The sequence below is a fragment of the Leucopleurus acutus genome (genome assembly GCF_964270905.1).
Source record: "Leucopleurus acutus genome assembly, chromosome: 12".
NCBI lineage: Eukaryota > Metazoa > Chordata > Mammalia > Artiodactyla > Delphinidae > Leucopleurus > Leucopleurus acutus.
Window position 1 is genome coordinate 53,061,588 of NC_139154.1, and position 15,910 is coordinate 53,077,497.

The 15,910-nt window shown below is 41.1% G+C and overlaps 1 protein-coding gene across 1 annotated transcript in view; it reads left to right on the forward strand.

The window, feature by feature from the left end:
- The first annotated feature begins 10,628 nt into the window (after positions 1-10,628).
- Positions 10,629-15,910, forward strand: part of TTC27 (tetratricopeptide repeat domain 27) — a 186,848-nt gene continuing 181,566 nt past the window's right edge. Inside the window, exons 1-3 of the mRNA XM_082852062.1 lie at positions 10,629-10,890; positions 12,052-12,229; positions 14,354-14,483. Of these exons, the coding sequence (XP_082708188.1) occupies positions 10,803-10,890; positions 12,052-12,229; positions 14,354-14,483 (396 nt within the window). The 5' untranslated portion in view covers positions 10,629-10,802. The remainder of the gene's footprint in view (positions 10,891-12,051; positions 12,230-14,353; positions 14,484-15,910) is intronic.

Genomic DNA, 15,910 nt, shown 5'->3' on the forward strand with positions numbered 1-15,910 from the left:
GTTCTGAAGGACAGCCTGATTTGAGAACCACTATTAACTGCTCCCAAAAGTGGTAATTCTCTCTCAATCCACTCTCTTCTATTTCTATTAGTTTTCCCCCTGAAGTTGATGCCCTTCCCAAACTTCAGAAATTTTTCTCCTATATGCCTGAGAGGGAAAAGTCCTCCCCATGCCATGTGTGTACTGATTTTGATAGGATGTCTATGGCTCTGATATTACTTTAAAGTGGCTATCCTCTTTTTTTTTTCAGTTGAGGTAAAACTGGTATATAACATATAGTTTCAGGTGTACAACATTTAATTTTATGTCTGTATACTCTGTAAAGTGACCACCCCCCAAAGTCTAGTTACCATCTGTCACCATACAATTGACACCTTCACCCCTTTCCCTCAGTCCCTAACCTCTTTACCCTCTGGTAAACACCAATCTGTTCTCTGTATCTACGAGTTTGTTTTTCTTTCTTTGTTTGTTTGTTTAAATTCCACATATTAGTGAAATCATATGGTATTTGTCTTTCTCTGTCAGACTTATTTGACTTAGCATAATATCCTCAAGTTCCATCCATGCTGTCTCAAGATTTCCTTTTTTTTTTTTTAATGTCTGAGTGGTATTCTATTATATATACATACCACATCTTTATCCATTCACCCATTGATGGACACTTAAGTTGTTTCCATATCTAGGATATTGTTAAAACTGCTGCAGTGAGCATAGGGGTGCATATGTCTTTTCAAATTAATGTTTTAGTGTTCTTCAGATAAATACCCAGAAGTTAAATAGCTGAATCACATGGTAGTTCTATTCTTAAATTTTTCAGGAATCTACATACCATTTTCCACAGTGGCTGCACCAATTTACATTCCCACCAGTAGTGCACAAGGGTTTCCTTTTCTCTACATCCTCTCCAACACTGTTGTTTCTTGTTTTTTTGATAATAGCCATTCTAACAGGTATGATGATTAGTGATGTTGAACATCTTTTCATGTGCCTGTTGGCCGTGTGTGTGTCTTCTTTGGAAAAATGTATATTCAGAACTTCTGCCCATTTTTTTTTAAATTTATTATTATTATTATTATTTTTGCAGTACACAGGCCTCTCACTGTTGTGGCCTCTCCCGTTGTGGAGCATAGGCTCCAGACGCGCAGGCTCAGCGGCCATGGCTCACGGGCCCAGCCGCTCTGCGGCATGTGGGATCTTCCCAGACTGGGGCACGAACCCGTGTCCCCTGCATCGGCAGGCGGACTCTCAACCACTGCGCCACCAGGGAAGCCCTTCTGCCCATTTTTTCATTAAGTTGCTTTTTGTTGTTGAGTTGTATGAGTTCTTTATATATTTTGGATATTAACCCTTTGTCAAGTGTATGATTTGTAAATATCTTTTCCCATTCAGTAGGTTGCCTTTTCATTTTGATAATGGTTTCCTTCACTGTGCAGAAGCTTTATAGTTTGATGTAATCCCATTTATTTATTTTTGCTTTTGTTTCTTTTGCTTTTGGAGTCAGATCCACCAAACATTGCTAAGGCCAATGTCAATGCGTTTACCACCTTTGCTTTCTTCCAGGAATTTTACGGTTTCAGGTCTTAAAATCTTTAAGCCATTTTCAGTTAATTTTTGTGTATGGTGTAAGATAGTGGTCTAGTTTCATTCTTTTGCATGTGGCTGTCCAGTTTTCCCAACACAATTTGTCAAAGAGACTGTCTTCTCTCTGCTGTATCTTCTTGGTTCCTCTGTCATATATTAAATGTCCATATATACATGGGTTTATTTCTCGTCTCTCAGTTCTGTTCCACAGATCTGTCTGTTTTCTTATGTGAAGTGGCTATTCTTTTCTTGTCTGTGAAATGATTATCCTCTTAATGCATGAAAGTACATGTTACATTGATCATGTGGATAAGAGAAGTGTCTTCAGATCAAAAACTGGAACTGAGGAGGCAGGTAGGGAGACTGGAAGGTAGAAATCTCCTTTCTTGTTCCAAACTGTAAAAGGACATCACACAGAAGTCTGCTTATAACATTTACAGGGTGAGAGGCAAGATGGAAATGAAGATACACATGCCATTTTTAGGTTCTTAATCAAGCTAACAAAGTATTATGTGAAATATGACCTATAATACTACTTTGACAAATATATTTTCATAGCAAAAAGTGTGTTAAACTAAGTTTTTTATATACGTGCTAGTCATCAAAATAATTAAAATAATTTATTGGGCAATTGAAGGGCCAGTAATGTTTGGATAAGTAATGAAATAAAGACATACATAATTAACATTATATATTCCATAAAATGTATTTATCTTGCCTTTACTTTTACAAAATCATTAATTAATTTAATACTTGTATTAGTTCCTAGGGCTGCTGTAGCAAATTACCACAAACTCGGTGACTTAAAGCAACAGAAATTTATTCATTCACAGTTCTGAAGACCAAAAGTCCAAAATCAAGGTCTTGGCAGGGCTACTCTCCCTCTGAAGGCTCTAGGGGAGAATCCATTCCTTGTCGTTTCCAGCTTCTGGTGACTGCCAGCATTTGTTGGCTTGTGGATGCAGTACTCCAACCTCTGCCCCCATCTTCACATATCTTTCTTGTGTGTGTGTGTGTGTGTGTGTGTGTGTGTGTGTGTGTGTGTGTGTGTGTATAATCTCCCTCTGCCTGTCTCTAATATGGACACTGCTGATGGCACTTTGAACCCACTGGGATTATCCAGGATTATCACCTCATTTTTAAATCCTTAACCACAACTGCAAAGACTCTTTTTCCAAATAAGGTAACAAGGATTAAGACTTGATGTCTTTGGGGCTACTAGTCAGCTCACTATAATAATCAAGGGTTTCCTGCTTCTTTTTACATTAATCAACTAAAGGATTTAAAAACATGTATTTTTATTTAAAGTATATAAAGTTTAAATGTATTGTTGGCCTGAAACATATAGACTGCCAGATACTTCTTCAGCAAAGATGGGTTTATCTAGGATCATCAGAGAATTGCAATTTGGGGCCTGCAACCATGGCAAGCCACGTGTAAGTACCCCCTTCTGGTCTCCCAACTCTGTTTAATTGAAACGTCTGTTTGTTAATTTTTTACATTTCCCTCTATTGATCAAGGCCTTTCTCTGAAAGCATCCCTGATCAATAGTCAATTTTCTAGTTTCAGTGGCTTTTTGTTCCTCTATGTCAGGAAGGACCTTTCCTGAGCATAATGTCTCACGTCAGAGGGAAAGTCGACAGATTGGAAACTGATTAAGGTCATATTCAAGTAACAAGGACAGGTAGGAGGGAGAACTCTCAGGCACTTTTTGTCTGAAGTCCGTATGTTATCAAGATCATAGATGTTGGAAATCATCTGAAGCATTACATCATCATCAAAGGTTTGGCAACAAAATTCTAACAGACCTAGTCCAGATATCTTGGGCAAGCTGTCTCATCAGATGTTGTTTGCTTCAAATCCAGGAAATCTTTACTTCAGGTCACCAGATGATATGTAGGTCCAGTCAGGTTTTGGCACTTTCTTTAGCTGTGTCATGTGAATCCAAGAGTCTGTTGATTGGAATTTGGGGGCACAAGGGTTGGTTAGCGATACTTGGTAGGGGCCTGTCCGGTGTGGTTGAAGAAAGTTCTTCTGAAAGTTTCCTTTCCAATAGATGAAATCTCTAGTTTGCAAGATGTGATGCTTAAGGTCTTTGTTTCCTGAGGGTTTGCTGAGAAAAGATTGCTCTACCAAAACAAGGTTATTTTTAATAGAAGCAATTAGCCCTTTGCAGTATTGGACTACCTTTCCTTTTATCCATTGTGGATCAAAAGAAGCAGAGGCCAATTGCATTGGGCATCCTGTGACAATCCCAGTAGGTGAGAGTTCATGAGTTTCAAAAGGGGTGGCTCTGAGATTTAGAAGGACCAATGGCAATGCTTTCGCCCAGCGCATTTGGAGGACCTCTACAAATTTTGCCTATTGGGTCTTAATAATGCTGTAATTGCGTTTGACTAAACCAGAGGTTTGAGCTTGGTGAGCACAGTGAAAGTGCTGTAAAACCAGCGAAGCAGCATAGACTTGTTGAAGCACATGGCTAGTAAAATGGGTTCCTCAATCACTGCGAAATTTGGGAGGAGTTTCCCGGGTAGGGGTAATCTTTTCCAAAAGGACTTCAGCCATAGAAGAGGCAGTAGCCTGTCTGCAAGGGAACGCTTCAGTCCAGTGTGAAAACATACAGACCACGACTAAAACACATTTATATTCACTAGACACAGGAAGTTGTATCAAATCCATTTGCCAGAGCTCGAGCAGTCCATTGGGCAGTTTAAAATGTCTGGGAGCAGTACCAACAGGCTTCCCTGGGTTGTACTTTGGACAAGCGGGACAAGTGAGGTAGGTGCTTTTGTGGCCTTGTTGATATCGTGGCCTTGTTAATAATCACCAGTATTGATTCATGCAGGCTACTATTTTGTCAGTAGACCAATGGTTTAATGCATGCAGCGTGGTGAGGAGTGGGAATTTTAGAGTCTCCTGTAGGACTGGGTTGTTATTTGGTCCAAACCAGAGCTTTCTCTTTTTATCAAACCAACAACTGTTGAATTTCCAATCTTGTTTTTCCTTTTTTGAGGCTAATAGTTGAGCTCTCTAGCCAGTTTTTCTAAATTATCATTTGGGGAAATATCTCTTCGAACCATGACAGAGATTTGGCTGCTTTAAGGGCAGCATTCCTTGCAGCAATATTGGCAGGATGATTTTCCCCTAGCTTCCAGAGAGTCAAGTTTAGAATGCCCCAGTATCTTAAAAGTAGCTAAAGAGGCAAGTAAAAGTATTACATTAAATAATTCCTGAACATAGGGGCCATTTAAAATTTTATTTCCACTAGAAGTTAGGAAGCCACACTGCTTCCACAACATTCCAAAATCACAGGTACTCTAAAAGCATATCTACTATTGGTATAAATATTGGCAGTTTTGTCCTTGGCTAAAGTACAAGCCCATGTAAGAACATATAATTCAGCTTGCTGGGCTGAAGTAACCATAGGTAAAGATGCTGCCTCAACAACATCAAAAGGAGTTGTAGGGGCTTCCCTGGTGGCGCAGTGGTTGAGAGTCCGCCTGCCGATGCAGGGTACATGGGTTCGTGCCCCGGTCCGGGAAGATCCCACATGCCGCAGAGCGGCTGGGCCCGTGAGCCATGGCCGCTGAGCCTGCGAGTCCGGAGCCTGCGCTCCGCAACGGGAGAGGCCGCAACAGTGAGAGGCCCGCGTACAGCAAAAAAAAAAAAAAAAAAAAAGACAGTGTTATAGAGGTCTAATTGACATAGAATAAAGTGCACATATTTTGACTGTACAGGGTGATGTTTTTCCATATGTACATTTCCATGGAACCATCAGCACAATCAAGATAGTGAACACATCCATCAATCCCCAAAGTGTTCTTGTTCCTCTCTGTAACCTCTTCCTGCTTTCCTCTCCGCCTCCCCACCCCAAACAACCACTCATCTGCTTTCTGTCATTAGAGTTTAGTTTACATTTATATAAATGGAATCATATAAGATGTTCTCTTTTTTCTTCTGACTTATTTCACTCAGCGTAATTATTTTGATACTTGTGTGTGTTGGGTGTATTATAGTTCATTCTTTTTTATAGGGGAACAGTATTCAATTGTATGAATATACCACAATTTGTTTATTCATTTACCTGTGGATGGACATTTGTGTTGTTTCCAGTTTTTGGCTATTACTAAAAATGCTGCTATAAACATTTTCAGGGCTTCCCTGGTAGCGCAGTGGTTAAGAATCTGCCTGACGATACAGGGGACACGGGTTTGAGCCTTGGTCCAGGAAGATCCCACATGCCGCGGAGTAACTAAGCCTGTGTGCCACAACTACTGAGCCTGCGAGCCTAGAGCCCGTGCTCCGCAACAAGAGAAGCCACCGCAATGAGAAGCCCATGCATGGCAACAAATAGTAGCCTCCACTCACTGTAGTTAGAGAAAGCCCGCACGCAGCAACGAGGACCCAGTGCAGCCAAAAATAAATATAAAACAAAAACTCCAAAGAAATTTGCAAACATTAAAAAATTATTATCATTATTAAACATGAGAGTTGTTAATGAATATGAAAAGGGATTGAAGGGTCATGAAATGCTGGTTACAATCCTGACTTCTCCATGCTAGTGAAGAATGTCTTGAGCTAGTGAAAAGATCCTGCCTCCCCTTTACTACCTGAAAGACGTGAGATAGAATTGGTTAAAACACATAAATGTATCAAACCTGAAGCTACTTGGAGAAAGGTGTCATTTACTACACAATTTAAGGTTCTGTGTAAACATGGCACATTGAATGTATGCATCTAATTTCTCTCCTTCAAAACCCATTAAAACTATGGTAAAGACAGCTCATGCAGCTCAATATCAAAAAAACAAACAACACAATCAAAAAATGGGCAGAAGATCTAAATAGACATTTCTCCAAAGAAGACGTACAGATGGCCAAAAAACACATGAAACGATGCTCAACATCACTAATTATTAGAGAAATGCAGATCAAAACTACAATGAGATATCATCTCACACCAGTCAGAATGGCCATCATTAAAAAATCTAGAAACAATAAATGCTGGAGAGGGTGTGGAGAAAAGGGAACCCTCCTACACTGTTGGTGGGAATGTAAATTGGTACAGCTACTATGGAGAACAGTACGGAGGTTCCTTAAAAAACTGAAAATAGAGCTACCATATGATCCAGCAATCCCACTCTGCATATATCTGGAGAAAACCATAATTCGAAAGGATGCATGCACCCAGATGTTCATTGCAGCACTACTTACAATAGTCAGGACGTGGAAGCAACCTAAATGTCCATCGACAGAAGAATGCATAAAGAAGATGTGGTACATATATACAATGGAATATTATCAGCCATTAAAAGGAATGAAATAATGCCATTTGCAGTGACATGGATGGACCTAGAGATTGTCACACCGAGTGAAATAAGTCAGAAAGAGAAAGACAAATATCGTATAGTATCAGTTATATGCGGAATCTAGAAAAATGGTGCAGATGAACTTATTTGCAAAGCAGAAATAGAGTCACAGATGTAGAAAACAAACTTATGGTTACCAAGGGGGGAAGGGAGGGGTGGAATGAATTGGGAGATTGGGATTGACATATATACACTACTATATGTAAAATAGATAACTAATGAGAAGCTACTGTATAGCACAGGGAACTCTGCTCTGTGGTGACCTAAAAAGATTAGATATATGTATATGTATAACTGATTCACCTTGCTGTACAGCAGACACTAACACAACATTGTAAAGCAACTATACTCCAATAAAAATTAATTTAAAAAACTACGGTAAAGAAAAAAAATTAAGACATAACTCTCAAGGAAAGAGAAGATGAGAGGAGTTAACAGTGTTGGAAGCTAGGTAACTGATTTCACTGACCAAAGAAAGCCCAATCCTAAAAGTGCAACAGAGAATGCTAAGGCCACCTTTTTTTTTTTTTTTTTTGCGGTACACGGGCCTCTCACCGCCGCGGCTTCTCCCGTTGCGGAGCACAGGCTCCGGACGCGCAGGCCCAGCGGCCACGGCTCACGGGTGCAGCCGCTCCGCGGCATGTGGGATCCTCCCGGACCGGGGCACGAACCCGCGTCCCTTGCATCGGCAGGCGGACCCTCAACTACTGCGCCACCAGGGAAGCCCCCTAAGGCCACCTTTTATCTACACTGAAGAATCCGCAAAAGACTCAGGAACTAGGAGCACTAGGTGCCTCTGGGACCGAAGATTATGGGGTGGGAGAAGGAGGGACTAAAATGAGGAGGACTCCTGCACAGCTGAGTCAGTCGTTTGGAACGTGCATCCACTGCTTTCCCTCCACCACCCCTGCAGTGGTGTATATGGACCCTGTAGAGGGTCCCATATACAGACTGCGTCCTGAATGCTGAGACTCCTGGCTTTCTTGCTCCACTTGGCTTTGAAATTCTGGCAACCAGACACTATCCAGGTGGGAGATTTAAAGACTCTCCCTGAGAAATCTGACTAGCATAAGAAAAAGGACTTATAAATAGTGACATCTGGGTTCCCAGCAGACCTTCCGGACAAGGCACTCTACACTGATCCTAAAGTGGACATAGCTCACCTACCAACTCAGTTTCCACTCAGTATTTTCTTTTTAATTTTTATTTATTTTATTTTTTAAAGTTTTATTTATTTTTTCAATTTTTTTGATGTGGACCGTTTTTAAAGTCTGTATTGCATTTGTTAAAATACTGCTTCTGTTTTATGTTTTTTTTTTTTTGGCCTCAAGGCATGTGGGATCTTAGGTTCCTGACCAGGGATCAAACCTGCACCCCCGGCATTGAAAGGCGAAATCCTAACCACTGGACCTCCAGGGAAGTCTCAGTATTTTTTTTTTTTTAAATTGAGATGTTTTTTCTCCCATTTTTATTACTAGACTCTATTTTGTTTCAAGGGAGATTAATAGATTTAATGACTATCATTGTCTCGCAAATCACATTTAAAATAAACCTGATACAGCAGAACTTAACACAACATTGTAAATCAACTATGCTTCAATTAAAAAAACAAAACAAAACTTGAATTACAGTGAGAGCTCCAAGTTCACCCTGTGGGTCAATGGGGCTCTACACACAAGTGAGGAACTTGGTGTAGTGGTTAGTGTGTTTCTGCAACTGTTGATCTTTAACAACTGTCAAATAGTTCCACAGTGCTAGATTTTGTGCTTGAAAAAACAGATGATCGCACCGATCAAAAATGCTTCCCTGCACAAATACCTTTTCATTACTTCTCAGTGAGAAAACATTCTAGGGCATCTGCTCTTTTCTCACAGCCCAGGTCTGGCTTCTGTTGGCATCTGCTGGCAGCTGCTGAGCTAAGCCGAGCACCTCTTCCTTCCAAAGTCTAGAGGGGCTCTGGGTCCTGAGGAAGAAAGTGAATTAAGAATTCGTAGGAGGTGCCGACTGTCCCCATGGCGGCTGCGCTGGAGCCCGGGGGGCCCGGGAAGGCGAAGGTAGAATTAGAAGATCATGTGACGTTCGAGTAGGAGGATTTATCTTGGTGACTTTAGGATGCTGGTTCCATTGTAGGTATAATTATGCAAAGCTAAGAATCCAGGAAAGACTTGCCAGAGAAGGAATTAAAAACAAGATTTTATATGAAAGTACCCATCTTGATCCTGAAAGAAAACAAACCAACAGCGGCAGCAGCAGCAATTGAGCAGTCTTGAGCACAGAAAACCCAGACGCAACTCACTTCCGTGTGAACAAAGCTGAGATCAACTATAGGAAGCATTTTATGTACCATAAAGCTTTCAGTCAAGTAAATAAAGTATGTGTAAGTTGTAAAAAAAAAAAAAAAAAAAAAAGAATTACTTCGCTTCTCGCCTTGGAGCCGGTACTGGGCAAGGCTCTTCCAGAACTGCACTTGATTCTTCCATGAATCCCGAGTGGTCAGTGTCACCCTGCAGCTTTCTCCTGGATCGTGTACGGCAGGCGCACTCACGGTGCAGGCTTCAAGGTGACTGGGGCAGAGTCCTGTTCCACCAAGTCCGGCTCTCAGTGCTCCGTTTTGGCCTAGGAGTGCGGCTATGAAGATTAAAAGACGTGCGACTAAGGCGCCAGCTCTGGGCCGGCAGCAGGAACGCAGGGCTGGGAGGTTTCTCACAGTCTAGCCTCCAAAAGTTTCTCCGCACCAGTGGCTGGGCCAGATGTCCCACCTAATTATGATTTATGTAGTGGCAGCATCAAAACCGGATACTTTTCTTACACTTGAATACATTCAAGAATAAAGACCTCTGCTGACAGGGTTCTTTTTTTTTTTTCCAGTATTTTTTAATTTTAATTTATTTATTTTTTGCTGCGTTGGGTCTTCGTTGCTGCACGCAGGATTTCTCTAGTTGTGGTGAGCGGGGGCTACTCTTTGTTGTGGTGTGCAGGCTTCTCACTGCGGTTGCTTCTCTTGTTGCAGAGCTCGGGCTCCAGGCGGAAAGGCTTCAGTAGTCTGGCACGTGGGCTCAGTAGTTGTGGCTCGCGGGCTCTAGAGCTCAGTAATTGTGGCGCGCGGGCTTCGTTGCTCCGCGGCATGTAGGATCTTTCCGGACCAGGGCTCAAACCCGTGTCCCCTGCATTGGCAGGCGGATTCTTAACCACTGTGGCGCCAGGGAAGCCCAGCTGACGGGGTTGTTAACCTGGGGTTCACAGACTCCACTTCAGAGGGACTTTAACTCCATGAAATGGTACCCCAGTGTTGGTGGTAAGGGTCCACGTGCTTTTGCGGGAAGGACTATGGCTTTCATCAGGTAGTCTGGAGGGTTCTGACCCAAACAGGTTTAGGAATCAAAGGCTTAGACCTTCCAAGTAAACCGCAGCTAGGCAAAATCGCGACTTCGAACTGCATTTCAACCTGCCTCCTCGGTGGGAGGTACAAGATGACTCCACGCCCTCCACTCCTTCGGCAGCACCCCTGGGGGCAGGGCTGAGGTCGGCCACGCCCTCCAAACACCGCCCATTCCCCTGCTCGGGGTGGGGCATTCCTACTGGGCATGCTCAGTACCAAGGACTCGGGTTGGCCTCCTAGGCGGAAGCGGGTCCCTGAGAGTTTGTGTGTTCTTCCCAGGGTTCTCCGCGCTACCGTTATGGTCGCCTCCTTGTGCCGGTGTCCGCACATGGGGTTCTAGGGCTGTGGATGTGCTTACAGGAACTGTCGCCACTACTCTTCGACGTCTTTGGACCCTCTTCCTTTCACTTTCTTTTGTTGACTCCTGTGTGACCCTCGTAGGACTCTGTTTTGGTTGCACCGATATCTGAGGTGATGTGGACCCCGGAGCTGGCCCTACTGAGGGGCTTCCCCACTGAGGCTGAGTTGCAGCAGTGGAAGCAAGAGGGAGTCGCCGGTTCGGGTGAGAGGGGTGCACCTGCCAAGGAGGGACTGAGGCCAGCGTGAGGACTGTGGGGAGAAGGGGTGGCGGCGGCTGGGTTCTCATCCCTTCTGGTTTTATTTTTTTCCTACCCAAATCTATCTGATTCCTAATGCTTTGGGTTGCCGCATCCTTGACATAGTGGGCGCGGTCCAAAGGCTCCGTGCATGTCTTTACTCCAAACTTCTCACCGTCCGGGTTCAATAATAATGTCAATTGTTGTTCTAATCCCTTAACATTTCTTCAGTCATTTAATGCTTAGAATAGACCTGTAAGGTAGACACTACTTTTATTCCCGTTTTGCAGATGGAGGCATTTAAGTACAGATTAAGTAATTTATTCAAGGTCACACAGCTGGTAAGCACAACAGCTGAAATGAGGCAGCAAAGATGTAATCTTGTAAGCAAAGCACATTTACCGGAGAGAGAAAGAGTTAAAAGGCACATATACTAGTGGGATATAGGCACATCTGTTTGTGGGATTTAGGCTCGACCCAAAAGAGAAATAACAATGTAGGACAGTATATGTCCTGTCCTATATATTTGTGTGTGTATGTATGTGTGCGCGGACCCGTGTTTGTGTGTATACGCAATAGGTGCTTCAGGAGAGAGGTAGTTTCTGAAGTTTGGGTCTGGAAGTCTCATGGAACAAGTCAAACTTGACCTGATTTTTGTTTAAAGAGTAAGACTGACAAGTGGAAAAGTTCCCCAGGAGGAGTCACAAGTGTAAAAGTGTGGAGGCAGAATGTGCATATGGATATTAGGGGAACAATGAGTGAACCAGCTTTTCATCAGGGAGGACAGTGGGGGTAGGAGGAGCCAGATCGTGAAAGGAAACTTTGTAAGGAAACTTTTCTGTTGTCAGTAGGAATTCTTTTGAATTCCCAGCAGAATTCCTTTTGATGTTACTTGCTAATGAGGAATATTATTTCTGGGTCTAACTTCTGACATGCTGCTCATGGTATGAATGAGCTTCTAATTCTAGGAGAAGTGATGGGCATTTGCTCAGTACTTTGTGGTTAATGTATAGGAAGCATTCTAAGTATATACATTTTTTTTGGCATGCTGAAATGATAATAGTTACCTTTTATGGTATGAAAGCAGTTGTTCTTTGGATTATTGGACTAATTTTTTTCTATTACAGAGAGTGGATCTTTCCTACAATTGCTGCTAGAAGGGAACTATGAGGCCATATTCTTAAATTCATTGACTCAAAGTATTTTAAATTCAGCAACGATGACTGAAGAAAAGATTGACAGCTACCTAGAGAAGCAGATAGTAACATTCCTGGATTACTCAACAGATTTGGACAAAACCAGAAGGTAGAATTTTATTTGAAATTTTCGTAGGGAAACAGATTCTGAATACATTTAATATTGCCTTGACAGTGTAAGGCACTGATTTTTGCAGTTGTTGAAAAACCTGGCTTTATGTTTACTCAGGACTCATGATGTACCAAATAATCTATATAAGAGTTTCTGTCCAGAGGACCATTGAGAATGAAAAGGTAAAGTCGTGTAGGATATACAGGTTTCATATATAACACTGACTTATGACTGGGTGGTAGCTGCTAACCCACTGAGTTTCTAAATGCTTAAGTCTCATAGGTTTTAGCCATAGACAAGACTTCAGATCTTCTTCTCTTTTAACTTGAAAGTGTACACTCTCCATCTTGCTGTTTGTAGATTGCTGAGTGATAATTATAACTACTTTTATTATGTTTTAGGTTATCTTTAATGTTTTTATTATGGAACCCTTGGTTTATCTTCTTCCATTGACGTTTATGTAATTTTATAGGATTAAATATAATGGATAGTTACACAGCAGTGTAACCTAAGTTTTTCAGTGGCTTATATTTTACTATTGTTAGTTTGTTAATATACCTTCCTTTTCCCTAGCATCTCTGGCAACCACATCAAGCTTTAGTTGTCTTTAAAACACAGTTTTGTTTTACCATTATTTCTAGGGAATGGCTTCATTTAGTTCTTCAACAAATCAACTCCTGGCTAGGTGTTGAGGTTGTGAAGATGAATAAAACATAATCTGTATCTATAAGGAGTTCACAAAAGAGTGCTACTATAGGCATTTTATTTAAAAAATTAGTGTCATTCATTTTTATTTTTCTGGTTTACTAGTAGTTTACATTCCTCTGATGTTGTTCCTGACTATTATTTTGCTGTCAGATGTATGTGTGGTATCATAGCCATTAGCTTTGTGTGGTGCACATGAAAACACACATACACACAAATACATCATACACTGGTAGACCAGAATTCGGCTTGTCACACAGAGCTGAGAAGAGACATTTCAGTTACCTCATTATGAGGTATTTGGAAATTAAACTCAATTCCCCTTAAGGATTTTGATTTTTAGTTATGACAGTTATATTAAGGCTTTGAGATCTTGCTGCACACCTGTTTCCTCAAGTTTCCTGACTTCTAATTACAAACAGCCTCTTTTGTCACCTGTTTTCTGCTCATTCTTTGCTGTCAGTTGTGCTACATCCAGAGCACTCCAGCTACCACAGGCTTGTAGGCTTGATTTTTTTTTTTCCTTAAAGAATCTTCCTTTTGAGGTAGGACCTAGGGGATATGGGAAGAAGAGGGTGACTGCTTTTATTTTTCCTTCAGTGTGAAGCTACAGGATTCTCTGGCTGCTGTTCCTTAGAGTTGAATCCCCACCTATTTGTGTCTTAACCTAGGGGTTGGCAAATTACTGCTGGTGGAGCAAGTCCAAAGTGCCTAAGAATGATGTTTACATTTTTAAAGGGTTGGAAAAAAAGAAACACATGTGACCCACAAAGCTTAAAGTTTTTTTTTAAATCTCTCCTTTGCAGTATAGGTTTACCTACCCACTCCTGTCTTCAGCCAAAGTAGGATTGAAAAGGAATGGGTTCAAGTGAAATTTCTAGGGTTTTTTTTTGTTGTTGTTGTTCTAATAGTTGGTAGTACAGGATCAGTAAAATATTTGAAAACAACTTTTTGTTGTCAGCTTTCTTTTGTATAAAATCAGTTTTCCATCCAGTGTCAGAGCTGTTAAATAGAACACAAATAGACAAAATTCTAAGTGCCTGATAGGGTCCTAAACCAGTGCTGTTCAGGAGAACTTCCTGTGATGATGGAGATGTTCTGTATCTGCGCCGTACAGTACGGTAGCCAGTAGCCACGTTTGGCCATTGAGCACTTGAAATGTGGACAGTGCAACTGAATTTTAAATTTTATTTAATTGTAATTAATTTAAATTTAAAGCAGCCGTATGTGGCTCATGGTGATAATATTGGACATTGCAGATCTAAATTGTTTCAGAAGTTTTTTTTTGTAATACTCTCAGATAATCTCAATAAATGTTGATTCTTACATTTTTCTTAATAAAACTGAAATGAAATAGTGTGTTTGTGGTTATACAGTGATAGTGGCTCATGTTTATTTCTTTATTCTTATATGCAGACAGCAGCTGATATTCCTACTTGGTGTGAGCAGTTTGCAACTTTTTGTTCAGAGTAACTGGACGGGGCCTCTTGTTGATTTACACCCTCAGGATTTTCTGCCGTCTGTTTTGTTCCAGCAGTTTAGTGAGGTACGCTTCTTGGAAATGTCATTTATAGGTATTATTGTGTTGTTTATTCTTTAGGAACGGCTCTTTATAAACTGGAGTTAATAATAGGTAGGAGAGAAACATGACTTTATTGCTTGTACAGAACCTACTAAGAATGCTTGTTCATTGATCAGATTTTCAATTCCAGAAGTTCCATTATCAGACTCAAACTCCTCTTCAGATGCTCCCCATTTTATGGAGCTCTGTTAGCTGCTCTTTTTATTAAAGTGCAGGCAGCTGCACCAGTCACCCAGCTGCATGTGTTACCACAGTTACATAAAGATCTTTTCTGGCAAAGCAGAGAATGTGGAGATCTGTTTAATTTTGTTGCAGGAAACTTTTGCTGCTGTCCTTACTAACAGTTCCCAGGGGTGATTTCCTTTATGTCACAGATATACTTATTTGTATATACTTACAGTGTCTGGCACAGAGGTGCTCCATGGTGATAATGATTCTTCTTATCCATATATGGAGATAATATTATTGACCTGCATCAGTAGGTCATCGGTAGAGCTTGCAGTTTGAATTCCTCAGTACTGTTTGAGCACATATACTCAGGGCTTGGAGGATATGACATGCTCTGAAAAGAAGTATGGTAACTGATTTATCCAGCCACCTCAGAACTAGAGCATTACTATCGACCACTCAGCCTGGAAGGCTGCGCTTAGCATCCAAAACTTGCACAGCAAAAGGGACCTATTTACTGTTACCTGGTTTCTCAGAATTAGAAGTAACAAATGAAAGGGGAATGTAGTTGTTAGAGATTAGTGTTAATAATTTGATGGTGGTTGGAAAGAGAAATACAAAAGCAGTCATAATCTGAAGCCTCTGTACACATCAGTTTACTGAGTCATTATGTTATATTGCAGTAGAGTAATTGAGATTCATAATGCTGGCCCTAAATTGTAATTGAAAGGTTAAAAGCTCTTCCGTATCTTATGTCTAAGAAGGGAATTTAATCTATACTTTACAAAAGTTTTCATCCAAAATGGTTAAAATAAAATCCCCAAGATTTTGGCACTTAAAGAGATATGCTTCAATTATCTAGGAAATTACTTATAAGGAATGTCTCATTCCCTCTCTTACTGTGTATAAAACAGTTTCTGGCCTCTGTTGCCCTATAGTGCAGGTTAGAAACCCACCAGACAAAGTCGTAAATACGTACTGAGCGCTAACGTGTGGTTGGAGTGGTGCTTCATTCATGTATGCTATATCAATTTGACGTATTCTCTAGATGAGAAGACTGATGCTCACAGTGGTGAAAGAAACTTGTCAGAGGCCCTTATAGCTGGGGGATTGGAACACACATTTTCTGGGTCCGAATTCAGTACTCTTTCTGCTATACTAAAGTAGAAGCACCTGTAAAGTTAGGTAACAATTCAAACAGTACAGAAATGGGTTACATGAGA